We start from the raw sequence: 15,881 nt of genomic DNA, 5'->3' as shown, positions 1-15,881 counted from the left end.
GATGACATCATTTTTTGGCCAGGTTCTCACCCTCCTGCACAACATGGCAGGTTCAGTGTCGAAGTACTCTTGCAGCCCACTTGGTATGAAAAGTTGGACCACGCTGGTCTATGGAAACTCCAGGCAAGGACTCACTTATCCTCCAAGATTGGAAGCTTACATTTTTTAAAATTTCAATTAACCACAGTTTATGTTATGTCGGAACCCTAAACTGTCATTAATCTTAACTACGCTTTGCTAAAATGAGCCACATTCATAACCCATGACTTGACGTTGGCTTGTGCCAAACAAACCATAGTTTAGATTAACTGCAGTCTGTCTGGCTAATAAATGATGAAAGCAAAGATTTCTGGACACCTCAAGCCCACACCGGGGGAGGAGTGTATGAGACCTTACCTAGGTTTTTTCCTGTCCAAACGCAAGTAATTGCAACCACTGAGTTGAGCCATTGTTCTATCCAGCTCAGTGCTGTCTGCTGTGGCAGGCAATGGCTCCCTGAGGCTTTCTGCAGAGGCATTCAGCCCTGTCCTTGAGATTATTTAAATGGAGACTGAACATAGCATCTTACGCATGCAAAGCAAGTCTTCTTCAATTGAGCTATGGGTTTCTGCTTCAATCCTGCAACAGTTCTGAGCCTGGCAGCAGTCGGTCATGCTTTCATAACCCTGAGGTTAGATTACTGTAATGCACAGTAATGGAGCCCAACAAGAAAACGTATGCAACGTGATTAGATGGAATGGACTCGGTTGTCAGCAGTTAGTACTCTTGCAATCCATCCTTCAACTTCCATATGCAACATGCAGCGTGCAGCCTGCCTGACCTTTCCATGCCCCCAGATTTTCTCTGACACCTATCTACCCTATCTGTGGAATTGCTTAGAACGGGGACCGTGTTCACATCCCAAGTTAATGGTTGTACATTTTTCATGACAACGAGACTTTCTCCACCCAATAAATCTCAGGAACTGCACCCAACAACAAAGCTGTAATTTATTTTTTCTTCTGTAGGGTCATAGAGTATATTCCTTTGATGTGGCAGGTTTCGGGACAGGTTTTGTTTTTATAAGAAAACAGCTCCTAATTCTTCATCGGAGGTGATCAATTCACTAAAGGGTTAGGAGGGACAGAGTGGGAAATTTCATTATATGGGGATGACATAATGATTACCTGCCAGGTAATCTAAAGAATCATCTTCTCCCACAAGCCACTGCCTGAATGTTACAGTCTCTCTTCTACAATTAGGTGGGTGATGACTGGAGGGTGGGCTTCTTTGATAATGGTGTCTCATATATTTCAATAAGGACAAATGTAAGGTTCTGCTCTTAGTCAAGAATTAAGCAGCTGCACAAATATAAGAAGGGGGGACATCTGGCTTGCCAGCAGCACATGTGGAAATGATCTAGGGGTCTTAGTAAACCACAAGCTTAATGTGAGTCAACAGTGTGATGCAGCAGCAAAAAAAGCCAATGCTCTTCCAGGCTGTATGAACAGAAGTATAATGTCCACATCAAGCAAAGTAATAGTACTGCTCTATTTTGCCTTGGTCAGATCACACCTGGAGTACTGTGTCCAGTTCTGGGTGCCACAATTTAAGGAGGATATTGATAAGCTGGAACGTATGCAGAGAAGGATGACCAAGTTGATCAAGGGTCTGGAAACTAAACCTTATAAGGAGTGGTTGAGGGAGTTGGGTATGTTTAGCCTAAAAAAGAGGAGACTGAGAGAATAAATGATAGCCATCTTCAAATATCTAAAAGGCTGCCACATGGAAGATGGAGCAAGCTTGTTTTCTCCTGCTCTGGAACCAGTGGATTCAAGTTACAAGAAAATCAAGTACAAACAAAAAAATATTTGGGACAGTAGGAAATGTTTTAAATTATCAAAGCTTTGGAAGGCACTGGGAATTAAAATAAACAGAATTCCTAAATTATATTTCTTGTTTTAACTGCTCCAGATTACAAAATATAAAGAGCTTACAAAATAATGTAGTGTGTGTGTAAACACATTTTTATAATATTATTTTATTGCTGTGCATGCAAGGAGGGACTCCAACTCACAGTAATGGCTATTTCTGGCATCAATAATAAATTCATTGCAAATGTAAATCCTATTGTATATGTTCTTCTGTAATGCTCAGCAAAAACAAGTTTCTCTTCCAATGTTTGCCTTTGGCACCAGAGGTGTCCCATGTGGTCAGCCATCTGCCCCCATCAACAGTTAAGCTACTGCATTTTGTACCAGTTGGAGCTTCTGGGCCATGCCAAAGGGCAGGTCCACCTAGAACACATTGCAGTAATCCAGTCTCAAGGTTTCCAATGTCTGGACCACAGTGGCCAGGTTACACCAATGAAGATACAGCCATAGCTGAGATACCAGACACAGCAGGTTGTCACAGCAGGAGCAATCAGATGGGTTCTGCTGGTGCATTTTTTCCTACGGGACCGCCTCTCCTGGTATGTCCCACAGAGGACCTTATGGTCTTCAAACAAAAAAATCTTGGAGGTCCCGGGCCACAGGGAGGTTAGGCTGGCCTCAACCAGAGCCAGGGCTTTTTCGGCTGTGGCTCCGATCTGGTGGAATGCTCTGCCACAAGAGACTAGGGCCCTGCAGAACTTGACATCTTTCCACAGGGCCTGCAAGACAGAGCTGTTCCACCAGGCCTTTGGCCAAGTCACAGCCTGACCCCCCTCCTTTGGTTTTCTTCACAGAACTCTAGCCCAATGGTTGCCATTAATTTGATTTGAACTGATTTTATAATGAAATGATTTTAGAATGTTGTGTTATTTTACTGTTGTGAGCCGCTCTGAGCCCGGCTTTGGCTGGGGAGGGCAGGATATAAATAAAAAATTATTATTATTATTATTTTATTGTTCAGCTCCTTGATCTCATGAGGAGCAACCCTTTGTGTGAAATCTCTGTCTCCATGTCATCGGCTAATCCTGGCATAGACAAGGAAGCGCACCACATGATAAAAGTCAGCATACTGAATAAGTTGCACTACATATTATGGGATGGGACAGAACCTCAGTTGGGCCTGCAATTCTCAGGTGTAACCCCATGGTTCTTATACAGCTTAATTCTACCTTTAGTGTCTCTGGCTTCATTTAGATAATGTGCTGCCTAACTATAATAAATGAAAATAATATGCATTAGTAGCCAGAGCTCATTTTCATCTTCATGCTACACTGGCATAGAGTGTACTATAAATCATCTTTTGGCTATATACAATTAATTTCCTCTCCTTTCCCCATCTGCTTTTACTTTGTACCACTGTCTGTTTTTAGATTTGATTTGCTAAGGTCACCATTAGATTCCAGTTGAACAGTTGGTACTTAATATTAAAACATCTTTTTGATGGTAAAGTTATACTTTTCAAAACTGAGAGACAAACATCCTGTTTTCAAAAAAAAAAGCCTTGCACATTTACCCTTCTAAGTTTTAAAAGACTGTTTCACTTCTTTGGAGAGTTTGGACCTCCTGTATTACAGAAGGCAAGGGGATAAAAATGAGTTTATTTTGGCCTTATTTGAAAGACTGGCAAACGCAATTGGCATTTTCATCATTCTTAAGAAACATGGGGGAGACGGTCCGTAATTCCATTTGTGAGGTCTTTGAAAGATGACTCCACAGACGTTATCTGCATTTGAGATGATTCTGCATATGCTATTTCAGGATAAAAACCTTTTTTATAATTTTCAGGATAACTGTTCTTCCAGATGGGAGCCTCAGAATCCTGAATTCCACCAAATCCGATGAGGGAAGATATGTATGCCGAGGCGAAAATGTATTTGGGTCTGCAGAAATAGTTGCTTCAGTGTTTGTTAAAGGTAAGACGTGGCTGTTTGTTGCATTTATTTATATTTCTATACCACTCCCCACCCTATAATATACCCCAGATACACTTTCAGATTACACACACACACACACACACACACACACACACACACACATACACACAACAAAACACAATTCAAGATCCAAATATCAAGATTACTCTTAATATCCTAACTTATCCCCATCCCTTCCATGGGTCCTAGTGATAATATTTACAATTGCATATCAATACTATCCAAGTTTTATCCTTCCAAACTGTCCATACTTTCCGTTAGTTTACAAGTGCAGTTAGAATCCTGCTAGTGTTTTAACCTGCTTACAGTGGTCTTGTAAATAAATTGTAAACTTTTCCCATTCTTTTTTAAAGCTCTTTTCCTCCATTTTCAGATTCTTCATTTATCAAATTATACCGCCCTGTACCCTTAGATCTCAAAACGTAAAATTACAATATATAGAGAGAGAGAAAGTAATTTTACATTTTGAGATCTAAGGGTACAGGGTGGTATAATTTGATAAATAAAGAATATTTAAAGGTATAATCTAGTTGGCCACTGTGAGAACAGAATGCTGGACTAAATGGGCCATTAGCATAATCTTTGTCCTTGAGTTGCCTTTGTTTTTATTATGTATTGTGTTTGTGTGTGTGTGTGTGTGTGTGTACAGTGGTACCTCTGTTTAAGAACTTAATTCGTTCCAGAGGTCCGTTCTTAACCTGAAACTGTTCTTAACCTGAAGCACCACTTTATCTTATGGGGCCTCCCGCCACCACCGCACGATTTCTGTTCTCATCCTGAAGCAAAGTTCTTAATCCGAGGTAGTATTTCTGGGTTAGCGGAGTCTGTAACCTGATGCATCTGTAACCTGAAGTGTCTGTGACCCGAGGTACCACTGTACACACACACACACAAACACAAAATACATAATAAAAACAAAGGCAACTCAAGGACAAAGATGACGCTATTGACCCATCTAGTCCAGCATTCTGTTCTCACAGTGGCCAACTAGATACCTTTGGAAAGACTGCGAACAGAACCTGAACACAGCTGCACTCTGCCCTCCTGCAGTATCCAGAAACTGGTTTTCAGAAGCATGCTGGAACCTACGGCCACTCAGTGTAGATAATACCGATCTGCTGGTCCAACAATATAAGGCAGCTTTCTATATTCCGAGCCTAGCACACCATGCCACACATCCCTTTTGTCTCTTCAGAGCCTACCAAGATAGACCTGTCTCCCAAAAGGACCGAGCTGACAGTGGGAGAGAGCATTGTCCTCAGCTGCAAAGCCATTCATGACCCCACCTTAGATGTCATGTTCCACTGGATTCTGAATGGGCAGCCTATCGATTTTGAGAAAGAAGGAGGACATTTTGAAAGCATCAGGGCGGTGAGCATGCTTCAAGAATCCATTTCTTTTCGAAGTGGGGGGGGAGAATCGAATGGAAAAATGGTTTGCTGGAGAGAGGTCTTTTCATCACAGAAATATTTCAGACATGACCAGAAGAAATGTAATTACAGTCAAGGGCTTTAAAAGGAAAGAAAGAAAGAAAGAAAGAAAGAAAGAAAGAAAGAAAGAAAGAAAGAAAGAAAGAGAAATGTTAGCTCACCGAATTAAGTATCTCATTTGTGTTAATTGAAGCATAGGAATATTTACTTTAGTTGAGAAGGAAATAGCCGTGAATCTTTACAGTGTAGCTATTGGTGAGACATTCATGAGCCTAGGGAGAGAGGGAAAAAACCATCCTTTTTTTAAAAAGTAAATTGTAGCCTCATCTGCATGGTGCATTAAAAGCAGGATTATACCGCTTTAATAGCCGAGGCTTCCCTCAAAAACTCCTGGCAACTGTAGTTTGATAAGGGTGGTTTAACAGTCTAGCCCTCTTCCCATGGAACCCTGGGGGTTGTAGCTCTGTGGGGGGAATAGGGGTATCCCAAAAGCTCTCAGCATCCTTTACAAATTGCAAATTCCAGAATTCTTTAGAGTAACCTAAGACTGTTTAAAGTGGTATAATAGTGGTTTAAATGTGTGGTGCAGATGAAGCCCACACTTATAGCAAACATTTGTTCCTGGTATATTTAAACTAAGGGATGCAGGTGGCGCTGTGGGTTAAACCACAGAGCCTAGGACTTGCCGTTCAGAAGGTCGGTGGTTCGAATCCCCGTGACGGGGTGAGCTCCCATTGCTCGGTCCCTGCTCCTGCCAACCTAGCAGTTCGAAAGCACGTCAAACTGCAAGTAGATAAATAGGTACCACTCCAGCAGGAAGGTAAACGGCGTTTCAGTGCGCTGAAGCCAGAAGCGGCTTAGTCATGCTGGCCACATGACCCAGAAGCTGTACACTGGCTCCCTCGGCCAATAAAGTGAGATGAGCGCCGCAACCCCAGAGTCGGTCATGACTGGACCTAATGGTCAGGGGTCCCTTTACCTTTACCTTATATTTAAACTTGTTCAATGAGAAGTGCTAACAGAAAGCTGGTTATGTTGTCTTAGTTATTACAGACAAAATACAATTGATGGAGTACATTCAATTTCATTTATTTTGTATTCTACGCCATTGCAAAGGTTATGTTATCCAGTGTTTAACATGCAAGCTAAATACTGTGCATTTTTTTAGCCATTAAAATAATTTAAATTCATCAAATTAATCAGAGTGATTAATAAAGCTGGTTGTAAACTGAACATTATTTAATCAATGGGCAGCCTTAGTAAATGTCCTTTTTTGCTTATGTAAATGAAGTCAGCAAACCTCCAGCAAACTAGGCATCATTCTGGAAGGACCTGTTATCTTGATAGTACCACTTTTAGATCTTTGAAAGGACTCCCAAACAAGGGAATTTCTGGCACAGTGTGCAATTGTGTTGTTTGTAATGAAGATCAGTTTTCTGTTAAATGTGTTCCTTGTTGTGGAAAAAAATACTATATAGAGTATATATTTGGGGGAGGAATTCTTTTTCTAAGTTTCGGCCCATTTCTAGTCACCTACAATCGGTCCAATGTAACAACTAGTGATCCTAGATTGGAACCCATTTCAAAAGAGGCCCATTGCTGTATTTTGTCATTGGAATGAGGAGCTTCAATAAGAAGGTTGGGCATGCTTCAGGGCAGCCTCTCAGGGTTATTTGCAATGCTGTTTTCTGTGTGCAAGTGGAACAGACTTCAGCTTGTGCAATGGGACTTCACCTTCCTCTCCTCCTCACTGGAGTCTTCTGTGGGCCTTCAAAATCTTCTCCAGAGCATTGGATGCCCCTCCCTAGCAGCTTCTCGGGTAACAAGTAATAACCATTAAAGTTAAAGCTTTAGTTAAAGCTATGGTTTTCCCAGTAGTAATGCATGGAAGTGAGAGCTGGACCATAAAGAAGGCTGATCGCCGAAGAATTGATGCTTTTGAATTATGGTGCTGGAGGAGACTCTTGAGAGTCCCATGGACTGCAAGAAGATCAAACCTATCCATTCTTAAGGAAATCAGCCCTGAGTGCTCACTGGAAGGACAGATCCTGAAGCTGAGGCTCCAATACTTTGGCCACCTCATGAGAAGAGAAGACTCCCTGGAAAAGACCCTGATGTTGGGAAAGATCGAGGGCACAAGGAGAAGGGGACGACAGAGGACGAGATGGTTGGACAGTGTTCTGGAAGCTACCAGCATGTGTTTGACCAAACTGCAGGAGGCAGTGGAAGACAGGAGGGCCTGGCGTGCTCTGGTCCATGGGGTCACGAAGAGTCAGACACGACTAAGACTAAACAACAACAAAGAATTTGTGTGCACTCCCCCACCCCCTCCAACCTGCCCTCCAAGTCTGGCAAGACCCGGCTGAGAGAGAGAGGAGTGTGCAGAAGCTTTTTCAGAACACACAAAAACAGAAGCAGTAGTATGCTGCCACCACTTCCCTATCTCAGAACAGCTCCAAAAAGTAACCTAAGGAGGGAGATTACCCTTCAGCATTTCCGGGCTGCCCCACCCTGTGTCACTTTACTGTGGCACAGACAGAAATCCAACAGGCTCTGGTAGGCGACTGAGTGGTCAGGTGCTGGTTTAGCTTCCCCAGCAGAAAGGCACAAAAGACAGAAACAGGAAAAAGTCCTTTTTCCAGAATTTATTAAAAATCAAGATTATTCAAACATAAAAGTTGGCACATCTCTTACAAATCCCCCCCAAAAAATAAAAACATCGTTTAATATCACTTGCTACAAAACATACAGTGGTACCTCGGGTTAAGTGCTTAATTCATTCCAGAGGTCTGTACTCAACCTGAAACTGTTCTTAACCTGAAGCACCACTTTAGCCAATGGGGCCTCCTGCTGCTGCCACACCGCCGGAGCACGATTTCTGTTCTCATCCTGAAGCAAAGTTCTTAACCTGAAGCACTATTTCTGGGTTAGCGGAGTCTGTAACCTGAAGCGTATGTGCAGGGACACTTCGGCTGACAAACACTGGTGCGTAAAGGATGCCCCGAACGTGTGTGAAAACCAGTACCCTACCACTTTTGCACCTTCTTTTTTACTAGTTTTAACTTTCCAGTTACTTTTTTTAAAAAAGTGGAAACTATTCAACTTTAAAATGTCAGGAAGACTAAATGAAGTTCAGTAGCAACAAGGTCCATATGCATAAAATCACTTGTCAGAAAATGCTGCGCTAATAAAGTAGTTTTCATGGGATGTGGCAATGTCCTCTAAAACATTCCTTTTCAAACCACAATGCTTTAATTGGAGAATTCCTGCTAAATAAATGCTGTGAGTCATCCTGATTCCTGATGGTGCCTGATGGCTTTGCCAGTGATATGGAAAGTGAAAAAGGACCATTATTTTCAAGACAATTTATAATATGACCTCCTAGTGGTGCAGCAAGAAAACTGCTAGCACATTTGCCAAAGCTAAGCAGGGTCTGGTGTAGTTTCAAATTGAATGGGGGACTGTGTGTTCAGATTCCTGCATTGCAGGAGTTTGGACTAGATGACTAGGTTATACCACCTTCCATCGTCACTTATGGTTTCCCTGATGACCATGCTTTTCTATGGCAGTTGCTTAGCTGTGCTGGCTAGGGTTGATGGGAGTTGCAGGCCAACGACAATAAGAGGTTCACAACTTCCCCACCAATGAGCATGGACACAATCCATCTGTAAAGGCTTCTCCATTCATTTGCCCCTGCATGTGGACTTCCAACCTGATTCCCACCCAGCCCAAATCCTGTCCATTTATTTATTTATTTTATTTATACCCCACCCTCCCCAGTCAAGACCGGGCTCAGGGCGGCTAACATCAGGTATAAAAACAATTGATTAAAATACAACTTAAAAAGAAGATTAAAATACAACATTAAAATGCAGCCTCATTTCAGTGGAAGCCCAGATCAAAAACTGTTTGGGGGGAGAAAACTTCAAATCTTCATCAAGTCCAACTATCCAGACTGGTCCTACGTGGGCCAGAAAAGCCAGGGAAGTCCCCAAATAGGGGTTCCATCACAGAAGGAAAAGGAAAGGGTGGGAGGGATCAGGCTGGTTCCATGTGGCTTTGACCTCCAAAATGACCAAAATAGTCCAGAGATGGGGTTTCCTGGCCACTATGGTAAAGTAGAAAGAGCCCCAATTCAGCATTGGTCCAGCTAGCAAAGCCAACGGTCAGAAATTAAGGGAGTTGTAGTCCAAAACATCTGCATGGCGCCATGTTGGCTGCCCTAACGAGTAAAACAACAACTCTTAAAATATAGCCCCATTGGGTCTCCTGTATATACCAGGCTGTAGCTGATTAAAACAATAACAATAATGTATTTATATGCCACTCATCTTACTGGGTTGCTCTAGCCACTCTAGGTGGTTTACAAAAAAATTTAAACATCAGTCCCAGTAAAGCATCAAACATCAAAACTTCCCTAAACAGGGCTGCCTTCAGAAGTCTTCTAAAAGTCAGATAGTTCTTATTCTCCCTGGCATCTGATGGGAGGGCGTTCCACAGGGCGGGTGCCACTACTGAGAAGGCCCTCTGCCTGGTTCCCTGTAGCTTCACTTCTCACAGGGAGGGAACTGCCAGAAGACCCTCGGAGCTGGATCTCTGTGTTCGGGCTGAACAATGGGGGGTGGAGATGCTCCTTCAGGTATACAGAGAAAGAAGGCAGCTTGAACAATAGGCTAAATCATATGCTTACTGAGTATAGAGCATGTCATCAATGCATGGCGAAGCCAGAGCCATGAACACTCCTGGATGGGTGTCTTTGGGACATGGAAGAACAGTTGTACTTCCTCTTCTTTACTGTTGGCTTCTCTTTCAAGATCTGTGAATAAGATTCAAGGGCTGAGGTGCTTTTGTTTTGTTTTGCCGGGAGCTGCATTCTTCCAAGTCAGAACATCTAGCTTGGTAATATCTTCACTGAATATCCAGGGCTTCAGGTGGAAGTCTCTCCCAGCCCTGGGCTCCTTTGGAAGGAAGGTTGGAAGATAAGTTTAATAAATAAAATAAACTGAATTCCTGGGTTGAACTTGGAGTGCATGCAAAGTTTATGACTTACGGCCTTGCCGCTCAGAAGGAGGATCGGTCAGAAACATACACATTCAGTGGACACTCCAGCTGAACCCCTTGTTTGCCTTCTGATTTCTAAACATTTCAAGCAAACAACAGCATGCATAATTTTTGTTCCACAGAGTCGATCATACAATTTTGCAACCTGCCAAGCAGAGCGGACCTACCAGCAAAGTTGTAGGGCCAGGAATCAGACCCTAGTGGTGAATGGTTGGCACCTGTGGCTATGTTCTCTGCCTAAGAACCATCCTTCCTGATGCATTTTGTTGGAATAAGTGCATTCCAAAGGATTCTGTTATATTGCTCTTATCTTCCCCCACCTGAAAAACTATTATTCACCCCCTTTCCATCAGTCTCCCATTTAGGTATGTAGGCTGAATACCCATTTGCCTTCCAGAGGAGAACATTAGGATTCGTTCACTGTGAACCTCCTCTCAGAGTGCCAGCTACATTTTTTTAAAGGCACCGAGGCAATAAAAGCAGACAGTCACTGTATATATATGATACTTCTATTTGCTTTAACAACAAGGCACGCGTTAAATGTAAATTATTCTCAGAGGAAAAGGGAAATGTGGACTGGTTTTGGTCTTACCCTTTAACTATCTGTGGTTTTATATCGAAAACATTAATCTTCTCGAATACCCTATATTTCATGGCTAATCAGCGATGTCGTGCTAGACAAGTTGCAAACTTTGCATCCCCAAGCTGGCACCTTGCTAAAGTGAAATATAGTGATTCATCACATCTTCAGAGTTGCAATGAACTAACTGGGTTGAGAAATTCTGAAAGTCTGCAATGGAAGCATGGGAATTGCTGTTCTGTATTTTTCTCGTGCGCAATTGCCTTAGACAAGTGCCAACAGTTCTGTCAGGCTTGATATACCCAAGGAAGAGTTATGTTATTAGTGGAGTATCACCTGTGCGTGAGAGAGTGTTTGTGTGTTTCAACACTTATTCAGAGTTTGAATTTGCCAATTGTCTGTAAATACTAGATCTAAAAGGCACATTTGAATTCAAAACACTGGTATGAAAAAGTGATTGCATCATCCTATTTTTCCAGCTGGTAGGAGCTTCCACGGATGAGCTATTTATCGTTAAACGGTGTGTTGGGTATGAGAAAGAATACTGCAGATATATAGCGTCTTTGCATTATCTGCTTGTTTGCAAATATACAAGCAGAGCACTTTAGAAGCAAGCAAGCCCCTAAAATAGGCAGTGCAACTACTAATCTTGCAACAGATTCATAAAAAAGCAATAGAAGAAGAAGAAGAAGAGTTTGGATTTGATATCCCGCCTTTCACTCCCCTTCAGGAGTCTCAAAGCGGCTAACATTCTCCTTTCCCTTCCTCCCCCACAACAAACACTCTGTGAGGTGAGTGGGGCTGAGAGACTTCACAGAAGTGTGACTGGCCCAAGGTCACCCAGCAGCTGCATGTGGAGGAGCGGAGACGCGAACCCGGTTCCCCAGATTAGGAGACTACCGCTCTTAACCACTACACCACACTGGCTCTCCCCTAGGTTTGATCCATCCCAGTTAAAATGCCAATTCCTCTGTTTAGCCCCCTGTGGCAAACCGCTTCCCCTTCTGCCACATAGATGTTACCAGTCTTGAACAACTTCCTGCATATAGGTTGTCGATTTAGAAAAATCTAACCAGCCATCCCCTCCCATTGAGGAACTAATCACCCCAGTCCATTATTAAACAATCTGTTCAAACAAAAGAGGGCCCACTATGACATGGGAACTGGATGATCAGGGTTGGAGCCAACATCAGTTCATGTGATCACAGTGACCAGGGACTCAGCTAGATTGGTAAAGAAAAAACATTTTATGTGTGTTGTATACGGAACACGGGTGGCACTGTGGGTTAAACCACAGAGCCTAGGACTTGCCAATCAAAAGGTCGGCGGTTCGAGTCCCCACGACGGGGTGAGCTCCCGTTGCTCGGTCCCTGCTTCTGCCAACCTAGCAGTTCGAAAGCACGTCAAAGTGCAAGTAGATAAATAGGTAACGCTCCTGCAGGAAGGTAAACAGCGTTTCCGTGCGCTGCTCTGGTTCGCCAGAAGCGGCTTAGTCTTGCTGGCCACATGACCTGGAAGCTGTACGCCAGCGCCCTCGGCCAATAAAGCGAGATGAGCACCGCAACCCCAGAGTCAGCCACGACCGGGCCTGGGTCACTTTACCTTTACCTTTACCAATAAATCAGCCTAATAAATTTATGGAGAAATGGGTGTTCTTTCTGATATGTTAGAATAACAAGTGCAATGATAATGTAAAGCAATTGCACACACACACCCGCGCGCGCACACCGGAATTATTGTGAATTTTATTTGTAAATTTTGTTATCAAGAAAGAATGCAAAAATAAATGTGAGATAGGAGGAAGTGATAGAATTCGGTTTAAATGAAGGGTGCATTTTATCAAGGACCCTCCAAAAAGAGGCCAACCATTATTCTAAATATGGGTGTGAAGATCCTGCAACTCTAGTGTAATATGATTCATGACACTACCAGCAACATTTTAAGAAGTGCATGCTCAAACTGCAGAATGTCCAGAAAGGGTTTAGCAGGGTGGTGAACAACCTAGACACCAAGTCCTATGAAGAACGGTTGAAAGAGCTGGCACGTTTAGCCTGGGGAAGAGACGTTTCAGGTCATTATGCTGTTTTAAAATCATTTTCCGTAACCAGGTTTCTAGGGATTCCAGACAGTGAATCAGAGAGTTGCAAACTAATAAAGAGAGAGAGATAAAGTACATTTAAAACACACAAAAAACCTCTTTGCAATGGATGGTAATGATAAACTGTAAGTACAGTGTACATTAAGATGTAATTCAGTAAGAAAGTCCCCAGCATCAAGCTCATAATTTTCCCTATTAAATGCTGAAAGGGACAGTGTGTTATTGTGAGTCAATACAGCACAGCGTTTCTAAGAGCTCCGGTTGCAATTTAAGAAGCTTATCATCTGCCACTCTGTAATTTTTTAAAGAAGCAGATAATGACATAGTTATCCTGTCTTGGCTTTAAACAGCACTCTTTTATGGGGCATCGAAAGATGTCGAACTCAGCAACTTGGCTTACAAGTACAGAAAAATGCTACTGCATTCTCAGTTCATAGCATTAAAACTGGCTTTTCTCATAACGCCACTCGAATATACATAATAATAAATAATCATAATCACGGGCTGGTGGGTGAATAGTGCTCCAGTCTAAATATAACAATCAGTTCCCTCCCTGTTATCTCGTTCCAACTCTCTGAGCCCCCAGGCTCATGTATAGATGGAGGAGGAATTCAATTCAGTTCACAGCTGAAGGCAAATCTGCCTAGTCTGAATTTTCCAAAACAATATGAGAACTAAAGCACAGCCTTTCTTTGGAATTCGCACTTCTCCGAATTTTGTGATGTGTTTCACCAACCAAGTGACTGGTCCAGGGTGACCCAATAAGTTCATGTCTGAGTGGAGGTTTGAACCCTAGTCTTCTAGGTCCTGCTCCAACACTCTTAACCACTGGGTGTCTGTAACGTGTGTGTTGGAGGGCAGGGTTACTACCATTAATGTGTTGAGTTGGAGATTGGAATAAGGACTTCCAAAGCTCCCAGTCAAACCTGTTTCCCTGTTTTACAAAGAAAGATTTGTGATGTTTTTTAAGCTGGTGCTATTGTATTGCTTTTTCCTTTCTTTCCAGCAAGCGTCCTCTGCAGATTTAATGATCAGGAACATTCTTCTGATGCATGCTGGGAGATATGGCTGCAGGGTACAGACCACAGCAGACAGTATATCAGATGAGGCAGAACTTCTTGTGAGGGGTGAGTATGCTAATAGCAGCATTTGAGGACACGATAAACATAAATGATCCTGCAAAGGCATTTCAAGGCATTCTTGCCTTGTGCGTGGTTTGTTCCTTCTCTCTTGTATCATTTACGTGACATTTTCCCTTTCACAATTTTTGTCTCTGCAAACAAGGAGCACGTGGTCAGAGTTTGCAAAGGCTGGTGACGAACATAATATAAAAACTGACAGAGGTGATAACTTTAAAAGTCTTGGTGATCACACGGGAGACTCAAATGTCCGGTAGACGTAGAGATCAATTATATTGATAATCTCACCTTTTCTTTTGGAGAGGGCTTCTGAAAAACGTTGCTCATCCTTCGGAATGATTTTTGGTTACAAAAAGTAGGTTCTAGCTATAAACATGCACATTTAAGACTCAAAAGGAAGAAAGTCCATTGGCCACTTTCAACAACCTTCCCTCTAGTTTCCAGGAATCTTACCAGACTAACAGGGTAAGTGGACACCATGCCAAACCACACTGGAAACATTAGATTTATTACATTTATGTACCCCTATCAAGATCAGGGGTCAGCAAACTTTTTCAGCAGGGGGCCAGTCCACTGTCCCTCAGACCTTGTGGGGGGCCAGAATATATTTGGGGGGAATGATGCAAGAGCACCACAAGTCCCAGTGGCTGCTTACCTGTGTCTTGCAAGCGGCAGGGGCTGGCAGCGGCAGTGGAAGCAGCAGCAGGACCATGAGCGGCGCACGAAAGGGCTCCCGAGAGGGGCTGCTTAAAATGGCGGCCGCTTGAGCGCAGCTGCTACTGGCACCAACAAAGCCCAGCCCCCTTCCTCCTCTAGGCAGGGCAGGGAGAAGCCAGGAGGAGGGAGGGAGGAGGCGCCGCCGTGTGAAGGAGAGGGAGGGAGAGGGAAAGAACGTGCATGCTGGCGATCCACATGGCGATTCCCGGACCGTCCGTGGGTCGGATCCAGAAGGCAATTGGGCCTGATCCGGCCCGTGGGCCTTAGTTTGACTACCCATGCTCAAAATGGTGTACACAGTTCTCCTCCTCCTCATTTCATCCTCACAACAACCCTGTGAAGTAGGTTAGGCTGAGAGATGAGACAGAATACTTGGCCACACTGAAGTAGGCTGCAGGGTTTTTTATTACCTGCCAATGGAGGTTAGCTGAGCCAGGAATGGTCTGGCAGAGGGACACCTCCACCTCATTCATAGAGATGAATTGGGGACAGGGTAGGTATGTTTCTCTACCTATGATTTCTGGATTTTGACCTTAATGAGCTTAGATAAAGCTTGCAAGTTTTTTTGATCCAACATCCTGACGCTTTTCCGCCACCAATTAATGAAATATCAGCTCTACTCCCACTCTTTGAATACTTTAGAATTCTGGGTCACATAGGGTTTCCAGGTCTCCAGACTCGTGGAGCAATGGACCGTAGTGTTTTGGCTCCGGACATGCGACATCACCATGCTTGAAATATTTTTGACACACTGGCAGGGGAAAATATCAGGGATTAGCAGTAGAAAGATGAAACTGAAAATGTGAAGGCCAAGGGGGGGGGAATTGTGAAATTAAGGTGGGAAGAGATATTGCAGGGGTCACATTAGAGGGGGTTCTTTTATTATCTCTAAATTTCCACTGAAAAAAATGTTTCGGATCTTCTGCAATATTTTTGTTTTCAGAATATATATACAGGGTATACAGAAGTAGGTATACAGTTGAATCAATGGAATTCATCACAACAGATT

The 15,881-nt window shown here is 43.1% G+C and overlaps 1 protein-coding gene across 3 annotated transcripts in view; it reads left to right on the top strand.

The window, feature by feature from the left end:
- Positions 1–15,881, top strand: part of CNTN5 (contactin 5) — a 666,148-nt gene that overhangs the window by 598,450 nt on the left and 51,817 nt on the right. For all 3 annotated transcript variants that reach the window (XM_081197615.1, XM_081197616.1, XM_081197617.1), the window contains 3 exons: positions 3,699–3,826; positions 5,043–5,218; positions 14,023–14,143. In XM_081197615.1, the coding sequence (XP_081053741.1) occupies positions 3,699–3,826; positions 5,043–5,218; positions 14,023–14,143 (425 nt within the window). The remainder of the gene's footprint in view (positions 1–3,698; positions 3,827–5,042; positions 5,219–14,022; positions 14,144–15,881) is intronic.

This window comes from Podarcis bocagei (assembly GCF_964188305.1).
Source record: "Podarcis bocagei genome assembly, chromosome: 6".
In the NCBI taxonomy this organism is placed as follows: domain Eukaryota; kingdom Metazoa; phylum Chordata; class Lepidosauria; order Squamata; family Lacertidae; genus Podarcis; species Podarcis bocagei.
The sequence above is the reverse complement of the archived record's forward strand: the minus strand, read 5'-3'. Positions and strand labels throughout refer to the sequence as shown.